Source organism: Muscardinus avellanarius (assembly GCF_963383645.1).
Source record: "Muscardinus avellanarius genome assembly, chromosome: 9".
Classification (NCBI taxonomy): domain Eukaryota; kingdom Metazoa; phylum Chordata; class Mammalia; order Rodentia; family Gliridae; genus Muscardinus; species Muscardinus avellanarius.
In genome coordinates, this window is record NC_137795.1 from 83,889,640 (window position 1) to 83,913,998 (window position 24,359).

At 35.5% G+C, this 24,359-nt stretch overlaps 1 protein-coding gene across 1 annotated transcript in view; it reads right to left on the reverse strand.

Annotated features, from left to right (window-relative positions):
- The window catches only part of WASL (WASP like actin nucleation promoting factor), a gene marked incomplete at both ends in the record, with an annotated part of 58,902 nt that overhangs the window by 12,818 nt on the left and 21,725 nt on the right, over positions 1 to 24,359 (reverse strand). The window contains 4 exons of the mRNA XM_080701442.1: positions 2,302 to 2,325; positions 7,425 to 7,521; positions 7,860 to 7,946; positions 10,217 to 10,351. Coding sequence (XP_080557568.1) covers positions 2,302 to 2,325; positions 7,425 to 7,521; positions 7,860 to 7,946; positions 10,217 to 10,351 — 343 coding nt within the window. The remainder of the gene's footprint in view (positions 1 to 2,301; positions 2,326 to 7,424; positions 7,522 to 7,859; positions 7,947 to 10,216; positions 10,352 to 24,359) is intronic.

Below are 24,359 nucleotides of genomic sequence, written 5' to 3' on the forward strand. Positions count from 1 at the left end.
AAAGCTTGTAATTCCAGTACTTGGGAGGCTTAGACAGGAGGATCATGGTTCACAGCCAGCCTCAGCTACTTAGTGAGGCACTATAAAACTTAGTGAGATCCTGTTTCAAAATAAAAATAAAAAATAGAGCTGGGATGTAGCTCGGAAGTAGAATGCCTCTAGATTCCATTCTCAGTACTGCCATAACAACAACAACATCAACAACAACAACAGCAACAACAACAACGTCATTGGGAAGTATATAAGCTAAAATATCAGACTGACCAAGAAAGATATTAGAGTTGGAAAGAAAGATACCAAATTGCATTTTTATATCTCTCTATATAACTTCTACATAGAGTATCTTTTTAATAATTACAATTTCAAAAGGTAATTATTTGATTCTCTAAGGATCTGGGACAGAGCACCTGTATGGCTACTACAAGACATGGTTATGGTGCACACTGCCACCTACTGGTGATGCACCAGAGGCCCAAAAGTAACCTCCACTTAGTGGGGAGAGCAAAACAATTGACTTAATGGACTCTAAGAGGGAGAAAAATACTAAAGTTTCTATCAATAATTACTTCATTCTTTATTATGTAACACTTATTCCATTTTATATATATATATATATATATATATATATATATATATATATATATATATATAATAAAAAGTATAAAGATACTGGCAATATAATTTTACCCTTTAAAAACACTTAAAAAAAAAAAAATGACAGGGGAGCCAGGGAGGAGATACAAGAGTAGAGGTGGAAGAAGACTTAGGTTAATTAACAGAAATACTACCATAGACTATGTGTATACATGAGAAAACATACCATTGACAATCTGGGTACTCCATATTGGGAGGGAGGAAAATGAGGAGGAGGGGGCATCAAGAGTCTGTACATCTATGCCACTGTCAACATGATTTACATTATAAGACTATAAAGCACAAATAAAAGTATAAAAAATGGGAGCTACCTTAGGAAGTTGTTAAGCAGTACCTGCCAGTTGGTAAGTGGCCAATTAAATAGGAGCTGCTGTTTGGGAGGCGGAGACAGGAGAATTGCACAGGTTCGAAGCCAGCCTCAGCTATGTAGGCTCTCAGCAACTTAGTGAGACACTGTTTCCAAATAAAGCATAAAATAGGTTTGGGAGTATAGCCTGGAGGTAGGAAACCTGTGGGTTCCATCTCCAGTACCACCAAAAAAAAAAAAAAAAAAAAGAGCTGCTATGATTATTACTGTTCCTATATTTGTCATAGTAGCTATTATTAAGCACTATGCTAAGCACTTAATCTCATGTAACCCCCACAGCAGCTCTTAAAGTATCAATACTTTCATGTAAAAGACAAAACTGAAGTATACAATACATGACAGAGGGGGGAAAATAATTACATTAATAATAAAATTCAATACAGCAGTATTTGGTTTATATTTTATAACAGGTAAGGGAATTGAATGATAAAATCAAAAAGCAATATATTTGTTTAAGGGAAAAGCCCAAATATCACCCAATAGTCACCATATATTAAGAACTTTGTAATATGTTTTACCTTTTATAATCATTTTAAGCTCTGACAGAAGAATTTAGATGCATTAAAAAAAGAAATAGCTATCCTCCCTATTCTAATGAAGTTTCCTGGGGCAATGTTCTTTAATCGTCACAGTCAAGGAGCTTATTTAAATGTGATAAGAGCTATGGGTCCTCTCTTTTCAGTGAAAATAACATAAATAATTGTAAAATTTAGCACCTAATTTCAGAATAGGTTTATAGAGTCCAGTCTCTGCCCTAGTGGCCTAATCCTTATCTTTCATATCTCTGGCATTCACTACAAAAAGAATGGATTCATCAAACTTTAAGGGTTCATTAGCAAATTATAGGGTTGCATTGTATAGCTACAAGTGGTTGTAAACACATTTTCATAGCAAGTGGCCATTTTAGAATTTTACATACCATGTAAGTGTTCATTTTACAAACATGTAAAAAGTGTGAAATATTTTGAAATAAGAAAAAAGATAAATCTTAAGGTAGGAAATAAATAGGCTAGATAAAATGTATGCCTTCTGGAAAATTTTTAAGACAACAGTATACAGTTTCTAAACTTGGCCAATTTATGAGTACAGAGTTAAATACCAGTCACTTTACTGTGTGATTTATGTTTTAAAACAAAACAAAGCAAACATAGTACATTTCATTTATTTAAAATAACACAATAAAACACAGTACTTGGTCATATACTAAGTATTAGTATAAAATGCCATTTCTATAAGCATTAAGCAGTAATATGTTTTTGGTTAATCATAAAAGAGCTTACCATTTGGGGGGTCTCGTCTTTTCTCTGTTAGAAAATAAATTAGGATATTATTAGATTTATGTAATGTAACATTATAAAAATTAACTCAAATTCTGTCTTACTACTGAGTTGATGTGCAGGTGGTTAAAGAAGGTTTTTCTGGGAACTCTTTTTGTTTTGTTTTTGTGGTCCTGACAATGGAACCCAGGGCCTAATAGGAAAGTTTTCTGAAGAACTGACATGTAAGCTGACATAAAGAAAGGGGACAACATATTCAAGGACCTAAGGAGGGACAGCACGAGGGGATGCCATTAAGACTGGACTGTAGTGCGTGAGGATTCGGAATGGTGTAAAGAGACAGGTCTGAAGAATCAGACAGAAACTGATGTGAGCAGCATCTCAAAGTCCATGGATGAGGACTACTGCTTTATTCTGTGTATGACAGAAAGCTCTTATAGGATTGTGAGTAGGGCAAATGACATGATCTAATCTCTGTTTAAGAGTTTCTTCTTTATGGCTGAATAGAATTCCATTGTGTGTATTTCCCACAGTTTTGCTATCCATTCATCTGTTGATGGTGGTCTGGGTTGGTTCCATATTTTGGCTATTACAAATTGTGCTGCTATGAACATAGGTATGCATATGTTGCGGTATTTCTCTGAATTCAACCCCTTTGGAAAGATACCCAGGAGTGGTAAAGCTGGATCATATGGTGGATCTATTCCCACCTTTCTTAGGAATCTCCACACAGATCTCCATAGTGGTTGAACTAGTTTGCACTCCCACCAACAGTGTAAAAGAGTTCCTCTTTCCCCACATTCTCGCCAGCATTTGTTGTTGTTTGATTTCTTTATGCTTGCCACTCTGACTGGGGTTAGATGGAATCTCAGTGTAGTTTTGATTTGCATCTCCCTGATGACCAGTGATGAAGAACATCTTTTCATGTATCTATTGGCCCTTTGTATCTCCTCTTTTATGAAGTGTCTATTTAGTTCATTTGCCCATTTCTTATTATATCATTTGCAAGAAGATGGAAAGCCCTGGAGAACATTATGTTAAGTGAGATCAGCCAAGGACAGAAGGAGAAGGTACATATGTTTCCTCTAATATGCCCAAACTAGGAAACACAGAGAATACCAGTGGGACTCCAGATAATAAAGGGGAAATATCAGCAAAGTTTGAATGGAAAGACAGGAGAGGAGGAAGGCTGATCTTGATTAATGAGGGTCTACATCTGAACATGTGTAAAATTATGAATAAGACATGGTTAACCTAGACAACCATTGGTGGGAGGGGGGAAGGGAAAATGGGGGCAGGGGGAGAGGGCACCAAATATAGTTTAAATGTATACTATTTATGTTCAATAAAAAAATTGTTAAAAAAAAAAGTTTATTCTGAGCCGGGAGTGGTGGTGCATGCTTGTAATCCCAGCATTCAGGAGGCTGAGACCTGGAGGATCACAGTTCGTGGACAGCCTCAGCTACTTAGTGAGGCCCTCTGCAAACCAGTGAGACCCGGTTTCAAAATAGAGAATAAAAAATAGGGCAGGGGGTATAGCTCGAAGGTCAAATGCCCCTGGGTTCCATCCCCAGACCCCCCCCCCCCACACACACACAAAAGTTTATTCTGGCTGTGGTGTAGAATACAAAGAGCAGAGGAACTGACAGGGTAGCAGCGGGGAGACTAGCCAGGGAAGTGGGGTGCTAGGCCAGATAACAGAATGGTCACTTGGATGAGGATAGCAAGGCAGCACAGGTAGCAAAGGATGGGCATATCCAGGGCATAAATTTAAAGGCAGAGCCAGTGGGACTCCCGGATAGAATTATGAGTGTAACTCAGGTAAATCTGAATGATGATGAGATAGAGCACGTGCCTTGTACAGAGGCAGGGAAGAGGAGCAAAGTGGAGGAACAGTCTGAGTGGAAGGTGTGGCTGGGATAGGGGATGCTGATCAAGTGCTCTCTCAGACAGGACAAGTCTGAGGGCTATTCTGTCAGTCAAGTTGAGTAGAAAGTCTGAAGGGTAGTACTGAAAATAAAACTTTGGGAGTCATTAGAATATTGATGTTTCTTTGGCACCCTGGTATTAGACGAAGTCATAAAGGGCAAGAGACTACCCAGAAAACTCTGAGCACTGTGACAGACCAGAAAAAAACATGAAAAGCTACAGCCAAGTCAGAGGAAATCCAGAAGTCTTATTCTTTGCATTCATTTATATATCACCTTCGTTTAGAACAAGACACTATTTTTAAAGAAGTTTAAAAGTGGTTGAAAATTTTTAAGCAAATTTAGGTCTTAAAGAATCACTAACAAACTTTTATGAAATTTCAATAGGTATGCCCATAAATAATTGATGCAGTAGTTGGTTTATAAATACCCACAAAATCAATAGGATTTATTGGTAGACAAGTTAAAAATCCTAGCAATGGGAAATATTAATATATTAATCCAACTGGCCTCATGAAGTTACTTTCTGAAACATTTAAAGTATGTAGTCCTCTTATGACAATGACTATCAATCCCCATTTTCCAAAGATGATATAATCTCTGCATAAAGATAAGGTATAATTTTTAATTTGTGGATGTTACAAATATGGGATTATACTAAGATAAATATAAAAAATTAATGTAAGTCCTAAGAAGCAATTACTTAGATATATATCACCAACCTGGATTGAGAGCTATTCATGAGAAAAAAAGAGGAAGATATGGTTGAACAAAATAGAATGGGAGCTAACGTTGTGAAACAACTGCTAGAATGGTATTTGCCTAATTTGAGAGATGCTTTAGTAACATAGTATTAGACTATATTCGAGTACTGTATTTAAGCCTAAAGACCATATTCTGCAGAAGACAAAATCAATAGTGAATTCAGAGCACTGTACTCAGGATGGTGAGTCTGTATATCACTGGAATATTTCAAGAAACTAGAACTGGTTTGACTAAGGAAGAGAAGGCAACAAAGAGAACATGACAGTTCCCAAAGTTACACAGCGACAGTAAAAAAAAAAACAAAAAAACAAAAAAACAGACTAATCTGTTTCTCCATGAATTGGATTCCACATGCCTAGGTTAAAGAGTGGTAAAGGAGGATACCCATGATGACTCAACCTCCTACCTATGTTAAGATCTCTCTGCTAATGAAACACTTTGCCTAAAGGTTGAGAAACCATATACAAGAGAATTTCTACGCCATGTGAAAGACACCTTTAATTTACCTACCAATTTCAAAATCAGCTACTTTTTATTTTAAGAAGTATTTGTCACATGTTTTAACTAAAAGGAGCCCTAGAGAGTCACTGGCCTAACACTGCACCACCATTGAAAGAGCCACTAGATTGTAATTATTCCTAAAGCTCAAGTTTCACAGCAAAAAATCCTTTACTAGAATGGGATCAAATGGAAAATGCACTTGGTCCCCAAAAGGTACAAAAAGAAGCAGATGCCTAATAATTCTATGTACTCATTAGGAGAATATAGTAAAATAGCAATAGTGAAGGAACAACTTGGTTCGCTTTTTTTTCATTTTTACCTCACCTTCTAAGAAACAATACAGATGTGTAAAATGGATTACATGCTTTTATGTGGCTCTTTTACAGATCCAGTGTATTCTTCTGTCTTAGCTTATTCCCTCTTACTGGTAAACAATGAATACAGTGATCTTCAAACTGAGGTAGCATGTATCCCAAAAATTTTAGATAGATATTTAAAGAGTATAAGGGTATGGCTAATTCTGAGGGGATTTACCTGTCAGTATTAACTCTCATATGTTACCCTTCCTAAAACTGATCTGTTGAACATGATGATTTTAGAGGAGTTCAGCAATTCTTAATGACTCTTTCCCATTTAACCAGAGTGGAGCTTAGTACATTGGCCAAACAGTAGTTTTACACCAATTAATTTTTTTTTTTTTTTGGTGGTACTGGGGTTCCTGGAAGCCCTTCTACCTCCGGGCTACACTCCCAGACCTGTTTTATATTTTTGAAACAGGGTCTCTTACGCCAGCGCGGCTGGCTTCGAACCTGCGCGATCCTCCTGTCTCCGCCCCCCAAGCGCAGGGATTATAAGCGTGCGCCACCACGCCCGGCTACACCAATTAATTTAAAGCTCTAGCCTGGAGAGGTGGCCCATGCCTGTAATCCCAGTACTTGGAAGGCTGAGACAGGAGGATCGCAGGTTCAGTGCCAGCCTCAGCAAGTTAGTGAGATCCTACTTAAAAGACTCTGTTCCAAAATAAAAAATAAGATCAGGCGTGGTGGCATACGCTTGTAATCCCCGCGCTTGGGAGGTGGAGATAGGAGGATCGCGCTGGTTCAAAGCCAGCCTCACTGGCTTAAGAGACCCTGTTTCCAAATAAAAAGTATAAAATGGGTCTGGGAGTGTAGCCCAGAGGTAGAAGGGTTTCCAGGAACCTCAGTACCACCAAAAATAAATAAATAAAAAATTAAAAAAAATAAGGACTAAGAGTGTAGCTAAGAGGTAGAATGTGCCTGGGTTTAATCCCTAATACCAAAAAATAAAAATTAAGTTCCATACTATCCTCCATCATTACCTAATTGTTTTATATATGTTAACGTCTCATAAACAAAACTAAGCTCCTTATGGTTTTATAGTATACAATATTAGGGACAAAAAAGAGAAACAAGGTACTATTTGCAGATCTTGTTTACAATTCTGCTTATCTGTTTCTAAGCTTGCTTATAAAATATCTATTCACAAAGTATAGGATATTTAAAGAAATTTAAGGTACAATGTCATCAAAAATACAAATTTAAGATTCAGTATACATGAAATGTCATCAACAAAAAACCTAGAATGAGTACTTGAATAAATATAAAAAAATTAGTTCTCAATAAAAAATGTAATTTATTTTCAGGTTTGGGTCACCAAACTTATTTTTTTTTAAAGGCTAGACAGTAAGTATTTAGGCTTAGAAGAATGTACAGTCTCTGTCCTAGCTATTCAACTATGTTGTGGTAAAAAAGAAATCACAGTATATAAAATCAATGAATATAGCTGGATTTCAAAATATAAAAAAAATGTATACACACAAACAGGAGATGGACCACATCTGTTCCATGAATCATAGAGTTTGCTGGTCCGTTCTATGTAACTATAAAAAAGAAAAGTAAAAGGGGGAATTACCTGATTTCCTTTGTCGCCGGCCCAACAGGTCTGTAACTGCTTTTCGAAATTTTTTTGCTTCTTCTTCATTGGCAAAATTAAGAGCAACTTGACAAGTCTAAAATATTTTTATCAAAAAGGGCAAACAAAGTGCAGGAATTTAGGTTTACATAATATAATGATGAACAGAAATATACTTTTAAAGGAGATAGTTAACTTCATTGACAGACAAAAAATTATTTTATGATTTGAATAATTTAAGAAGGCAAAAAGCATGGAGAAGGTAGACTGTTAGAAAAGTTACTCAATGCACCAGACACTCAAATATTAAGTCCAACTCAAATAGTTAACAAAGTAAATTTAGTTTGATCTTTATAATGGGTCTCTATATAATTTAGGTTAGAAAATACAGACAATGAAAAATTAAAGATGGCAATAAAGGAAACTATGACTTACATCTCCAGCAAAAGTATGAAAATATCCTCTAGGACTATTATAAACAAAGTTATTGTATAGTTCTTGTTCCCACAACAGTTTCCCATCCTAGAAAAAAGTAAAAATTCAAATAAAAACTATCAAAAAACATATCTCAAATAACTTAGAGAATTATTTACATTAGCATTAACTTTATACACAGATAGTTTTAATATATTAGTAATATCACATAATTTAATACCTTATTGACAAAACAAGTGAATTTACTTCAAGATGCAAATATATCATTCATTTGGCCTAGCATTCCCAAATATAGTATTTAGTTAAATACATAACTAGAATAATTGCTAGACCAATGTTACAAAGCAGGAGTAGGATATGCACTGACTACCAGTGCTTAGTTCCACCAGCAATATTGTGACTGCATACTATCAAATATTACAAGATATTTCATGCTGCGTTCCTCAGTTGTAGAAATGTGAGAGGGTGGAATATACTGTCTCCATGCGGCTCATTAACAATCTTCAAATTCTTAACTTTTGCAGAATGGCTTCCTAGTTAAATACTTGTATAAGCAGTAGTGATTACAGTACAGAAAGAGACAAATTACTAAATGTGTCAAGGTTAAACTATAGATAAAAATATATTTAACCTTCCTACCAAAAATGATCAGCAGTGGTTACCTTCAAATAGAAATTTGTGAGTAGAGAAACATAATCATTGTCGTACTCTGAAAAGTTCCACCTACATCACAACTGTCAAATATGTAAAATACAATATATGTGCATTATGAATACTATAACGGAATTCCTTTCTTCTTGATGAAGTTGTATGCTACTCACTGTGCTTCTCATTCGTGATGAGAAATATATCAAAGCACTTAGGAATTTGTTTCTAACTATGTATGTATTTCCACCTCCCAGAATACTGCCACAGTAAGCCACTATTAGTAACAGAAGTATGCCATTATCTCAGCTGTCTTGGGGGTAGGTAGGAGATGTTGAGAAGCAACAATTTATAAAATACAGTAACATCAATCTTACTTAATCTCAGAAGCTGAGACCAGAGATGTTAAAAAGTTGGTGGGTTTTTTTGTTTTGTTTTTTTTTTTTTTTTTTTTTTTTTTTTTTGTGTGTGTGTGTGTGTGTGTGTGTGTGTGTGTGTATAGGGATGGAAACCAGGGGCATTCGACCTCCAAGCTACACCCCCTGCCCTATATTTTATACTTTATTTTCAACTCACTAAGTTGCGGAGGGCCTCACTAAGTAGCTGAGGCTGTCCGCGAACCACGATCCTTCGGTCTCAGTCTCCCAAATGCTGGGATTACAAGTGTGCACCACCACGCCCGGCCTGTTACAAAGTTTGATTATGATCTATCTGCTCTTATTAATGCTCAGTTCAATGCCACTTTTCGTTTTGTATAATTAAAATTCCATTGCACTTATTGCCACATATAAATGTCAGTCATGGGGCTTACCTACAAAAAGATCTTAAACAGAGAGCAGAATTCACTTTAACAAAATGGCCGTTACTTTTGAGATAAACACCTGACTAGCACATCTAATCTATTATGTTTGAATAATTAAAGGAAATGGAAATTAAACTATAAAACGCTAAATATACCATGATGAGAAACAACAAAAGGAAATGCATAAGAAATATATGTATTTATAGATACCATACAATGCTTTAAATCTGAGCCGAAGCCAATAGCACTCACTACATACAGAGCTAAAATAATCTTATTATTCCTTGAAAGAACTATGTAATACTAGTCTATAATGGGCAAGATGAAATAAATGAGTATCACCGGCAAAAGAGAATGTGCCAAGATCAAAAGACACATTTACAAAATCATTATTTTTAACATACGATGAGAGTAAAGAAATAAAAAACAGGGAACTACAGTAGCCCTCCCATCAATGGGAGACTAAGCTGAAGCTAATTCCTGGATGGCTGAAACCCTGGATAGTATTGAACAGTGGGTGTGTGTTTGTGTGTATATGTGTACACACACATTCTATTTTTCCTACACAAACATGTTTATGATAAAGTTTAACTTATAAATTAGGAAAAGTAAGAAATAAACAATAATAAAATAGCACATTGAGTTGTTTGTTTCAGGAATTTTACATCTGGACCACATCTGACCAGAGGTAACTGAAACCATGAAGACACTACAGTATTTATTTTTGGCTTAGGACATGTTCTATTACATCCCAATCTCCATACTTTAATATCCCAAACCAAGTTTCACCCTTCTAATATAAGTGCAATTTAAAAATTACACATAGGATCAACATGTAAATTTATACTAAATTACAATCAATGCAAAAAATCTAATCTATAGTTTAAAGTGAAAGTCAAACAAAACTCACCTTAATGTCAAATATTCTTAAAAAATAAGATCTCTGTGGATTGTCCTTAACAAGACAAGCAACACCACTGCACTTCTTTGACCACATACAGTTACGATCTGCTGCATATAACTGTACCACTGCCGAAGACATAGTCTGCAAAATAGAAAATTTATAGTCATTAACACCATGACTGTGACCTTATAAGAGACACCAAACCAGGACCATCCAGCTAAGCTGTCCCTGAATTGCTGACTCCCAGACAAAGGAGATAGTACAAATTCACTCCTATTTTAAGCCACTGCTTTTTGAATAAGCACTTGATATAATAACCATATAACAACTATTATTTAAAATCAACACTTATTGAAACTCAAAATGTGCCAAGAAATGCATTAATACCATTTCTCAATATAGCCCCACTTAATTATTATTGCTATTGTAATTTCATTTTATACTTCAGAAACCCAACCCCAGACAGGGTAAGTAATGTGCCCAATATCACACAGTTAAGAGACAGAGCTAAAATTTCAACCCTAGCAATATGTGAACTCTGACAGATTCTGCATTATATCAATAAAATAAATATTTAAGCAATGAAGTAGTAGTATTAGTAAAAGTTGTCTTCTACAAAATAGTTCAAAATAGCTCCAATGCTTTATGGTTTGGGAAGGTACTAACTCAAACTTGAAAGCAAGACTGGTGGTTACTAGTTATTATTATATTACTTAAACATATTAGCATTCTAAAAGGTAGGCTATAATAACCCCATTTTTGAAGATGATAAAACTGAGGGAAAACATTTTAAGTGACTTGTGCAAATAGCTAGGGAGCACAAAACCTATACTGAGGATACAAAACACAATTGTCTTGATTTCCCCCCAAAGAGAGTCTAATTTTAACCTTTTTGGGTGCATGGGGAGAAGTTGATTCATTACGTAATGTAAAGGACATCTTTGGCAGAATATCCTGTTGCTACCTTCCCCATGCATATCACCTAACAAAAGAACATCACATTTTATCCTAAATTAAGTTTCTTTCATATTATAATCTAGAATTATTCAATATTCTTGTAAATGTGATACACACATATACTGATACAGTTCTTTTATGTCCTCTAAAAATTATTACCATGTTTTCTGGTATAGTAATCTCATTCCTAAGCTAAAAACTAAGAAAGTAGTTTAGATAATAAAATATATATATTTTTTGACAGATGGAACCCAGGGTTATTACACCTCTGAGCTACACCCCCAGCCCTATTTTTTAGTCCTTTTTGTATTTGAAACAGGGTCTCACTGAGTTGCAAAGGGCCTCACTAAGTAGCTGAGGCTGTCTACAAACGGTGATCCTCTGGTGTCTGCCTCCTGAATGCTGGGATTACAAGCGTGTGCCACCACGCCCAGCTAAAATATAAATGTTAATGTAAACAAAAGCATTTTTATATAAATATATAGTAATCACTGGTTTTAAAACAGAAATAGAGAAAAGTAGGAGCTCATTAAGTAATAATGATAGCTCAGTTAAAAAAACTTGGGTACTGTGAAAAATAATACACTATAACTGGGCACTACCCTTCTTTGGTAAGAGGATTCTTTTAAGCTATTATATACAGATCTTTTATAATGCCCAAACCAGAAACGCAAGACTACTATTAGGGATCAAAGGTTCCTAGAAATGCTCAGATAAAAGTGCTCATATGATGTTCTTAATTTTTACAGGCAAAATTCATCTCTGAACTTCACATATAGTCATGAGCAGGATATAGAGCAGCAGGAAATTTTCCACAAAAAGAGCTATTAAAAGTTATGACAATAATGTAGAAACATGAAAAACGTGTATACTGGGAAACCAAGTTTAGAAAAAAAGAAGACTAAAGAATATGGGTACACCTCTGGCCTGTTCAAGACAGCTCTGTGTTCCTCTGAACGCACACACTGCAGAATAAGAGCCCATAGTTTTCATACCCTTGAACCCGCAGTACTGAGAACTTCAGAAAATTCATGCATTTTTCATATATTATCCAGAGGCATTAAACAGAGAGAGGGCTCAAGAATTCAAACCCCAGATGATAAAATTTGTATTCTAATGAAAATTTATATAATGTTATAAGCAGTCCTTTCAGTATTGCGCTGTCAAAGTGCACTTATTTCTAAAAAGACAAGCAATTAAGAGACCAGGTAGGAAGACAAAGATCTATAAATCTCCCTACTTTATTTTTCAACTAGAAATCAAGACGTAACAGCTTGCAAGAGGAAAAAAAAAATGTGCTATTTATAGAGTCTGAAATTCCATTATAAAATTTCCTTGCCAAAAGATCAAATATTATTAACACTGTAAAACATTTGTCTGGATATATATGTGACTGCAAAGAAACAAACACTAAAAACAAAAAAAAAATATATTTAAACATTTATATAAATTTAAAACCATCTGCTTCAGAAATAAAGATTCATTTCACTGTTCCATAATTTTCCACAAAGACATGGTCTGGCATTATAAAACCAATAAAAACCCAACTATTCATAAACAACTTTCAGTAACCAGATATCTAAAAATTTGCCACAATCTTTTAAGTCTTTTAATCTTTACCTTAAACTGGCAAAGCTGAAAATGGCATGCCACAGAACTCTATAAAGCCATTTCTGATTAATTCAGAACTACAGTAAATGTAAAATTAGCATGCACATTTAATATTTTATATAGTAATGCTAGACAATATAAGAACAGTAACTATCCCTTAAGCCCTAGATTGACAGTAGCTTAATTAAGTTTTTAAAAAACATTCCTTCCATTCCTTTAAAGTAATTACAATTAACCAACCCATTACTTCTTGTCTTTCATAATCATAAAGATATTAATGAAAAACAACCTTAAAACAAGTGCTTGAGAAACCTATTAGCCCAATAATGTTAAGGTTAAAATCTACTGATTAAAAGGAAAAAAATACTGTATCAACTTTTGTAGAAAAGAACCTGTCATTATCTTATGCATTCCAGATATTTCAGTACTGAGTAAGCACAATAACACATTCATCCTCAAAACTTTCATTGTCAAGGGCAAAAATAAGATGGGGGAGGTATTCTGGGAAATGAATTGCCTCCCATTGTCCTTCAACAGAGCGCACGTTCACCTCTCTGGGGTTGATGTTGTACAACCAAGAAGTATTTCCCTGACTCTTGGTTGGAATGACTGCTTTTTCTTCAAGTTTCTAGAGTGCTTTTTTCAATTGGTGTTACTACTCTATTATGCCACAGATCTTATTCTAAAATAGAATAATCTCCTGTATTGATTTCTTGCCCATTAAAGAGACTAATTCCCTTAAGCATTTAAAATGGTTTGCCAAGCCTCTATTTTCACTCTATCTATATTTTGTCCCCAAGTAAAGAGATATTTAACTGAAAATTGCATGCTGGTTTTGATAAATGCTATGAAAATAAATGAGAATAACCTTGATTTTATGATACATGCCCGAAAGCGGCATTATGTCTGCAACTCACTCTTAAGTTACTTAGGGAAAAAATGTAACTTGCATGTATACATGTAAGTAGAGAGAGAGGAAACCAATGTAGAATGTAATAAAATTTTGGCAAATCTGGTTGAAGGATATACAGAATTCTTTGCACTATATTTTTAACTATAAAATTATTTCAAACTTTAATAAAATTGAAAATACAAATGATTCACAGGAATGTAGTACTCTTAGTCCCATTTCACAGCCATGGCAGTTTTGAGATAGCAATGTCAAGATGGCCCCAAACTGAGAAATGAAGTATTTACCACTTCCCTCAATTCCTTCTATACATATCCCTACTTCGTGAAAATAAGGTCCATGCTAAGTAAGACAACCCACAAACACCCAGCACTTCAGTAGTTTAAATTCCTTTCATGCTTTCAGGACAGCCACATTATATAAGAGGTCAAAAGAAGAATTTTAGAACAGGAAAATCAGTGTTTCTGTGATTACATAATTCTGGAATAACCAGGTAAGAAATGGAAAAGAGTAGGAATCATAGGCCTTGTTTTTGGCAAAAAATGCCTAAAACAATACTAAAATAACATAATACTGAATAACTGTCTACAATGTTTTATTAACATAATATACAATGTTGTTAAAAATGTTTTAAGGCAAACATTCAAAAAAAGATCCAAAATTAACCATGTGGTGAAAAACAATCTTATAACTGAAGAAAATCAGTCACTTCTATAATTACATTGGCCTAGACTAATGGTCAAATGCTCCCACTTTTTTGTGTGTGCCTGTGACTGCAAGTGTACTTGGCTCCAAATGTTTAAAAATTAATCTGTGAAATATTCATCTTAAGTTTTCTCAGGATGTAAAAGCTAAGCATTAAATATGTTCTTAGGTACTCTGATGATATAATCACATGAAATAACCCATCATTATCCAAATGATAAATTTCTAGTCTACACAGTATTAAAAGAAGCATAAAAAGTAAAGAAATACAAATTTTGACTAAATTCTTATAATTACTTAATTATGCAGTTGGCTCTCCAGGAGGAATTTTCTAAATAATGAAAGCATAGACTTTAGTTCTCTATCAACCTTGGAAGGCCAATACAGTAATCAGCAACTTAAAGATAAAACAAAATATATCTGGCAGTGAACAAGCAACTCCTGAGCAGTGGTCGGGATCTGTAAAAACTATCCACAAAAAGAAACACAAAACTTACTTTTCACTCTGGGAAGGAGCAATTGTCATCATGTGGTAATTTTTACAATGAGAAACAACCAGAAAAGAGAGGAAAAAAATAAAATGTTAGAAATTAAAAAAAAAAAAAACTACTGCAAAGATATGACTCCATAAGAAATAGTTTAAAAAAAAAAAAAAAGAAGGCGGTGGCTAGAGGAATGAAGGAGGAGGAAGAAAGCAAAATGTAACAAACAGCATCCTAAGAGTGAGGAATGAAGCCAGATAAAACAGCTGCTGTCATAGGGACCAGACAGTGAGTGCTTTAGGTCTTAGTGGCTATTTAAGAAAACTACTGTGCCAGACATATTTGTTCACCAAGTGTTTATTGAGTACCTAATATCTACAAAAGACAGCGGTAAGCAGGGGTGAGGGAAGGACTGGATGAGGAATTAGACACTGTCTGCAGAAAACATAGTCTAATGAGAAGACAGGAGTTAATTCCAAATGCTATAAAGGAAAAATCCACTATGTGAGGAAAATCTAAAGCCTAACTAGTAGGAAAGCTTTTTTTTTTTTTTTTCCCCCGAACGATGAAAAGGGATGAGTCAGATGAACAAAGGACAAGGGGGGAGAGGGAGGAAATAGCCTTCTCAGTGGACACATCAACAGATCTTACCCTGCGAACGCACTTGGGGAGTTTAAGGAACTCTGTGGTATAGAGAATAAGAAAGTGTGGCATGGAACAAATGTACAGACTCGATATTAAAGTAGTATCAAATATTGTCCAATTCTGCTTACACAGCCAACAGTCTGTAAATCTTGACTGGAAAAGTATAGCATGATATATCATTTCTGTAATGGCCTTTGATACCTCTCAGTATCCAAGTCTTTAAGATTCTCTTTCTCCACCAGCTTGGGATTTGCCCACATGAATTGCTTTGACCGAAAGGACATCACTAAGCCTAAGTAGAAATCTTAAAAGTACTTCTACATTGCAGCCTGTCACCTGGGAACTGCTGCGATAACACTGGTATCAAAGACCACATGAAGAGGGATGGCCCAGTCCTTTCCACTAGTCCTTTCTGAGCCCAGCACCCCATAGGCCTGCCAGCCGAATACAGCGGCCTGAGTGTGCCTCAGTGGCACCAGAGAGGAGCTACCTAACCAAGTCACAGAATCTTAACAAGCTGACATAGCTTTAAGTCACAAAATCATAATGTGGTTTGTTTGCAACAACAGATAACAGATGATGGGGACTGTTTTAGTATATTAAAAAACATAAGAGCTTTAACAGATGGCTTTGGCTTCTTCCTCTATTCTAGTTTTAATAGACATGTGTTTTAAATTACCAGTAGAGCTTTCAACATTTTTAAGTGACAAACCATAAAAGTTTTAGACCTTATTTTCATTATCACCATACATTTATGTTTGGGGGGGCATTTTAAAAATCACTTTATATACAAAAACCAAAATGAGAGGTGTGTCTGAGCAGTAGACTCACTGAGTCTAAACCATAGTAATCTTATGGTGCCTATGATTTAATTTTACACATCTAGAAAACTATAAATGACTATGTGGCACAGACTTTTTGTATCATCTATAATCAAATTTATAGATGTTAAAACTACAAATGGCAAGGTTTACCATATTCTCCTAGATTTTCTACTTGAAGATATAAAGGTATTAAAGGAAAATTGAGCTCTTGCAGATGGGATCACATTTGCCAATGGTCAGGGACAATCTAAGGCCGACATGTGGTCTGCTCTTCTCTACCTCTTCCTTTCCTGTTTCAGGGTCCTTTACCTAGAAGAGACTCTTACAAGGCTTGGCTTCTCCTTTTAGAACATATGGAGGTTGTAGCAACCCAGCCTTTGGCTTTGGGGCTCCCCTCAAGCTATCCCTAAAGGTAGGTGAACAAGGTATGTGCATAGAGGATATGTTATCTCTACATCTATCCAGCTCCTGGCAATAATCTGTCTTGTTCCTTCTGGACTACGTGATGCATCCAGACTCAATTTGTGTGAGTACTGCTCCACTCCTGCTGGGGGTGTCACACTATGACCACACTACAGGGACACTTCTGGGTACTGGGCAGCAGACCAGTTAACTGTGTCTGGAAGCTCCTCCAAAGCAAAAAGCACCCTTTAAGCCAAGTGAAATAATTTATGGATATGCCATTACCAGTAATGGCATATTACTATCAGTAATAAAATTTGAACAAATACGTTTGGGCAAAAAGGTTTTCTATAAAGAGCAAAACAGCTATTTCAGGTTTTGTGCTCCATAGAGTCTCTTTCAACTTGGCCCTTGAGGTGATCAAAACCAGCTATTACAGCCAGGCGTGGTGGCGCATGCTTGTAATCCCCGCCTTGGGAGGCAGAGACGGAAGGATCAAGCAGGTTTGAAGCCAGTCATGCTGGCTTAAGAGACCCTGTTTCCAAATTTAAAAAAGAGTGTAAAATAGGCTTGGGAGTGTAGCCCGGAGGTAGAAGGGCTTCCAGTATAAGAATGCTGTGAAAAACATCCCCCTCCCTTTATAGAATTAAGTTAGGAAAAATCCCTCTCCCCTTATAGAATTAAGATATTAGAATATAGAGTTAAGATATAGAATTAAGTTGGAGTAATGTTAGTAATGTTAAGAGTTGTTTTTGAGAATTAAGATGCTTGGATTTAGAATTTAGTTAGAATAAACTTGTAAGTTCCTGCTTTTAATAACTGCCTGCTCAAGCTCTGGCTTCTGTAAAACTGCTTGCTTATCTCCCATTTACTTTAATGCTAAAAGTTGTTTTAATCTAAAAACCTGGTTTGCTGTTAGAAATTGTCTTAAGGTTAGACTTGTCTTTTAAAATTCTTGTTTTGATGTTAGGAGTTGTTTCTTTAAAGTTTGAGATATTTTAAAATATTATACAGTGGTTTAGAGAGTAAAGCTATTTTTCTTGGAAGTAAGTTCCAAGCCCGCCACAGCCGTATCTAAGAAAACACCTGGCATTTATGGGCCGAGCTAAAGGTTACCATAGTAACCAAGCCTAAGAGGGATAGACATTCCTTGGCGGGCAATGACGTAGACAGGCTGTCTTTAAAAACCATTTGCTGTGATTCAAGTGTGTGTGTGCTTGCTTTTAAAATTACTGGTTGTACTTGTTTATTTCATAATGTGATTGGTCATATTGTAATTTTGACGGGCCGTGACGTGTGTAAGCATTCCCTTCCGGGGCTATAAATTTGGACCCTGAAGTGAGCTAGGGGTCAGCTCTGACCACACCCTTCTGTCCATGGGACTGAGACCTGGCCAGGGCACTCCCTGGTAGTCAGCAGTTTCCCTAAAGGCAGTTAGGCTTGTGAAGGAGTTTCGACCACTGGCTTGCCAGTAAGAGCTGCAGCACAATAAACCCTGCGTGTGATTTACATCCTTGGCGAGTTCTTCGTTATTTGGGTAAGGGGGCAACTCTCAGACCCTAACACCAGGAACCCCACTGCCAACAAAAACAAACAAACAAACAAACAAACAAAAAAAACCCAAAAAACAAACAAAAAACCCCCAGCTATTGTAGACTGGTGTTGTGGTGCACCCTTGTAATCCCAGCCAGCAAGCCTTGGGTACTTAGTGAGGCCCTCAGTAACTAAATGAGACCCTGTTTCAAAATAAAGAATAAAAAGTAGGGCTGAGGGTGTAGCTCAGAGGTAGAATACACCTGGGTTCAATTCCCAGCAACACGCACATGTGCACGTGCAAACACACACACACACACACACACACACACACACACACACTCACACACATACACACGCGTGCGCGAGCTATTGTTTAATTGAAAATACCCATGTTGCAATAAAACATCAATAAGAAGGAGCAGGCTGGAACTGGTCCTCAGGTGACAACCTACAAAGCTGAATAAGAGAATTCTTTCTATAGAAAATATTATAATAAGAAGCTACTTTTCTGAATTTTGTGATGTTTATAGACCTTATTTGTTGTAATATTTCCTCATGCTAAATAATTACTTTTAATTTTGGAGTCTTAATTTATAGGGAACACCTCTAAAATGTGTAAGCTTCAGGCCACAAAACCTGGATCAACCTTGCTTGGTGAGAAAATGATACAATCAAATCAATAGAATTTTGTATCTAAAGCAAAGGAACAACTATCTAAGCCAATAGATTCAGTTTGCCAAACCACACTTATTGAAATAAGCATTTAACAGCCATTGATCTTATCTGCTTAAGAAAACCAAGGCAAAGCAACTTGGAAAAAAACATTAAATAAGATGGGTAGGAAATGTCAATGGGTGTGTGTGTGTGGAAGGAGGGGATTCTTCTATATTCTTCTATAAGAATCTTTTCTATAACATTCTCAACAGATAATTAAAAGGCATTTACTTTTTAAATGTTTGCTCTAATTGGGAGCTCATAACTTGAAATGATTAAATGATTTACATCCTACAGTAAATTTAACAAATAAGCAAGAAAGTGAGGCATAGTAAAATAGCACCCAAATATTTATATACAGAACCATGTCTATCACAGAAGAACTTAAGTTCCATAAAGAGTTTGGTCTATTTAAGGGGTTAACACATTTTTTAAAGACTTCCATTAAAAACGTTAATTATTTTAAGTCTTACTTATAAAATCAAACCTTCAGTACATTACACTTATCGAAAGTTACTCAGACAACTGGAATTTTCTAGATTAAAAAAATCACTTAAGCCGGGCGTGGTGGCGCACGCTTGTAATCCCCACGCTTGGGAGGCAGAGACAGGAGGATCGCGCAGGTTCGAAGCCAGCCGCGCGCACTGGCTTAGGAGACCCTGTTTCCAAATAAAAATGTAAAAATAGGTCTGGGAGTGTAGCCCGAAGGTGTAGCCCGAAGGTAGAAGGGCTTCCAAAAACCCCAGTACCACCAAAAAAATAAATAAATAAATCACTTAATTCATTAAATAAGCCAGTTCAGTTACCCAATAGGATAGTGTCCAGCTGCTTAAAAAGAGGATCCTAAAGTAATGAAAGACAAGATACATTATCATGTAAAAATAAGCAAGAGGTAAAAAGAATAGTAGAGTATGCTAATATTTGTATACAATGGCAAAAATAAGAGTAACTTTCATTTGCCTAAGCAAGCACATAACTTCTCTGAAGAGACAAAACTAGTATCGTCCCTAACTAGAGATTTTGTGTGTGTGTATGTATTTGTTTTGTGAAGGAAGAAATGGCTGGATAAATGTAGGATATATAGAAAAGAAACTTTTCACTCTCTCTCCATATATAAACGTGAAAAATGTACAAATCAAAGAAAGAAAAAGACCATCTTTCTAACTTAGAAACTGTAACCTAGGAAGAATTTTAAGTGGCTTTTAAGCCTACCCCTTAAAAATTAAAAGTGAACATTACTGAATAAGAAAATATGACGCCTACAAGAGGCATGAAGTAATAAAAGCGAACTGGTTACTATCGGGAGATGGCCTTTGTCTCTAATGAAGGACAAAGTCTATGCTTTCCTAAATTTTCTCTGAATCTTTTGAGCTCCTAAACATGACTAAGATAAGCAAATTTAAACTTCAACTGGCTTTCTCTTTGCTATTCCATATTTTGCAAATCCTAATTTTCCACACATTTAAACAGTCACAGAAATGTATGAAGATAAGATACATAGATAGATGGAATATATCGAGGTGGAGATGTTTATCAGAGTAAATGAACAAAACATGGAAAGGGCCTTCTTTTTTCTATTTTTTTAAACAAGTAGCAGCTTAAATTCAACATTAAAACTAAGGGTTTTAAGTGCAACATCTGAGACTTTTCCATACATTATGCATAATAGACAAAATGAAAAAAGGGAACATTTCTGAATCCTTGTTTTAAAGATAATATGTTTACAACTTAAAAGATTTAAAATTAAAGTGTAAAACAAAAATGAGCTAGTTAATAATTAGCATAATAAATTAATCAATATTTCTACCTTTAATTACTAAATTTAATGAACATGCATAATTATTCAAATGGAACACCCCCATAAAGGAGGAAACTGCCTGTATTAAAATAAAAGAGGCTGGGGATATAGCTCAGTGATAGATGCTTGCCTAGTATGGACAAGGACATGGGCTAGATATCCAGCATTGTAATACATTATACATATATACATAAAAGCAGATCACGTTTGTTTTTGAAATATCTTTACCATTAATAAATCAAGAATGATGCCGGGCGCACGCTTGTAATCCCTGCGCTTGGGAGGCAGAAACAGGAGGATTGCGCAGGTTCAAGCCAGCCTCAGCTACTTAGGCTCTCAGCTCCTTAGCGAGACCCCTTTTCCAAATAAAATATAAAATAGGTCTGGGAGTGTAGCCCAGAGGTAGAGGCCCCTGGGATCCATCCCCAGTACAAATAAATAAATAAATAAATAAATTTCAAGAATGGAGGAGAAGAGAGAGAGAGCATGGGAATTTTATATACTATAAAATTACATTACACACTGTAAAAGCCAAACCAGCAAGTTGGTGATTTCCTATTTCAAAAGAAAGGGTACATACATGTTTAGTAACTTAAATACTCTGTATTTTTATAATTATTTATTCATTCATTCATTTATATTTTACTCTATTTTTATTTTTTTGTGGTATTGTGGGGTGGAACCCAGGGGCTTTCTACCTTCAGGCTACACCCCAGCCCTATTTTATTTTGGTGGTATTGGGGTGAAACCCAGGGGCTTTTCTACCTCCGGGTTATACTCCCAGACCTATTTTATACTTTATTTGGAAACAGGGTCTCAGTTGCTGAGAGCCTCACTAAGTAGCTGAGGCTGTCTTTGAACCTGTGCGATCCTCCTGTCTCAGCCTCCCAAGTGCTGGGATTATAAGCGTGTGCCACCACGACCGGCCAAAAATGCTCTGTTTTTTTTTTTTTTTTTTTTTTAATCACATAAACTATTAAGGAGTAATTTCACTCTGGGTCAGACCCTTTGCAATGTTATTGTTCTGTCCAGGTAAGCCCTTGATCAGTATTGCTGGTAGAGGAAAGGGCAAGCTGGTGGGAGGACATTAGGTTTCTAGACTCTTTTTCTGCTATGGAGTTTCACTGTCTAATAAAGCAGCCATCAGCCAGGCATAGTTATCTAAATTTTAGTAAAGCTAAAAATTCAGTTCTTAGCTTTACTATTTAGCCACATTTCAAACATTCAATTAGACAGCACACATGCTATATGATTTTTAAGCAATTAGTCTATCCCTGTGTCAAATGGGGAGAGTAATACTTCATTCAGTTCATACATGTAAAGTGCTATGGTAGAGTTATTAGGATTAAATGAAATAATACATGTAATGTGTTTCAAAAATTGTTTGGCATTGCTTGCATTTATTAAATGTCCATTACTATATTATCAGACTGATTAGTTGCTTTATTTTCATCAGATCATTTTAAAGTTCTATTTAGAGGATTAGTATTTCTTCTATTTTCAGCAAGTTGGTTACAGAAAAAGCCCAAGCTTCCAAGACAAAAACCCTTCTACTGTCTGCAAACCTTCAATCTGAATACGTACTTTAGTACAACAGAAAATAAGTATTCTGGATAATGGCATCAAAAGCAGGTTTAGGTTAGTATCTTAATACAATTTTTACTAGCTTGTACACATATGGCAAGTCCACCTTTAGGTACTGCCTGTCCTCCATCCCCAATACTTGAATGATGGAATCTCTGCCCCTCGAGGGACAAGTACCTGTGCTACTCACATTTAACAGACTCTTTCCCATGAACCCAAAACTCCAGGTCTGTTGGGGAAAGAGACATGTGTAGAACTGAGAGACATTCCTCTGACTCTGGCTTTCCAGCCCCCCTGCTGCTCCTGAAACTGCACTGTTAATTCTGTTTTGGATTCCGTAGCATCCTCTGGTAGCCAATAAATTCCTTTTTTGCTTCGGGCAGCCAGATTAGTTTCTATTATTTGCACAAAAAGACCTTAACAATACAATTCTTGAAGTATATATTAATGTATATTTCAATGCCTTTGAAATCTTAATAGAAATGATACATTTTTACTATATTTATATGCTATTATATACAAGTGTATAAATGAGATCAGAAATTTATACCTTGCTTTGGCCTAAAGTATCATAATAATCTCTCATAGAGCATTCTGCCTTATTTTCCTTCATGAATTTTTGCCTGCTATCTTTTAGTATATAGAATTATGTTTAAAAATATAATGTTACTACTTTTAAAAATAAGATTTACACTCCTTATTAAGGAAACAGGCTCCTTCTCAGTCTGAGGTAATCAACACTTTTACACTCATCTCTTGCTCTTAATCCAATATATATCAAAGACAACAGCCAAGTAATCTATAGATACTCTCAAAGACATCAATCACACTTCTCAGCTGAGCTTATGGGGATATATCACATTGAAAGCTTTTCAAATTGCACATATGTAGTTCAAATATCACAATCTTGATTGTTTTCTGATTTCCTAAGCAAATACTTCTCCTTGTCTGAACTCCAATAATGTATATATCCATAAATGAATGATTTATATGTTCCCACGTGGGGTCTGCTTTACCAACACACTGCAAAAGACAAGGGCTACTAAGAATTAAGGACCTTAGCCCTTAGCAAAGCATTTTGCCCTCATTCATTTGCTAAATTTAAGAGAAACTGTCTTAATTTTTTCAGAGGGATAAAAATTGGTAATCTGTGGTAACCCATTGTGTCCTATCATCTTCTAATAGGACATCTATAAAATTTAAATTGAGCAATTTTGTGTGCCTTATAAAATGTTACAGGTTCTAATAGGTGTCCCAGATAGAGGATGATTGGACATGATGAGTTAAAATTATTTTTAGCAAAATGACAACAATTTTCTTGGCACTTCAATTAACCATAAACTTGTATGACATGGTGGAAACCCTCATTTATGCATCCCAAATCCTAGTATTCTAAATGCCACAAACCACAGAAATTCACTCTCACCACAACTTTCTCCCTATAAGAGGAGTAGGGTATTAAAGTCTGAGGACAAAAAAGATGATCAAAGTCAACATACATTTTTAAGAGAAAGATTGTACCTCACTAATTTTCAACGCACATCAAAGCCAGTAAGTTAGATGGGCACAGAAGCAGGAAATAACCTTTAATACATTTGGTTAACTGAACAAACACTTTCATGATTTTTAAGCCAATCTTAAAAAGTTAATTTTTTACAATTGTCGTGGTATACTATATATAAATATAATGATCTCATTAACTGCTCAATATTAACTAAGTTCATCCATCATACTGTGCTAAAACATAATAAAGGACTTTTTAAATTCAGGGTGCTAATCTTTAAAGAAAGGAAGAAAATAATTTGAAAACTGTAAAATATGCAAAGATAGCAATTAAAATACATGTAATTGTACATAGAATTTACAACCTCTGAAAGTAAAACATGTCTATTTTAAAATATCTTATGCCTTCTTTCTTACAGAATCAAAAATAAAATACTAGTGCCAACTCTTCAAAACTGAATATTGATATCAGCACAAT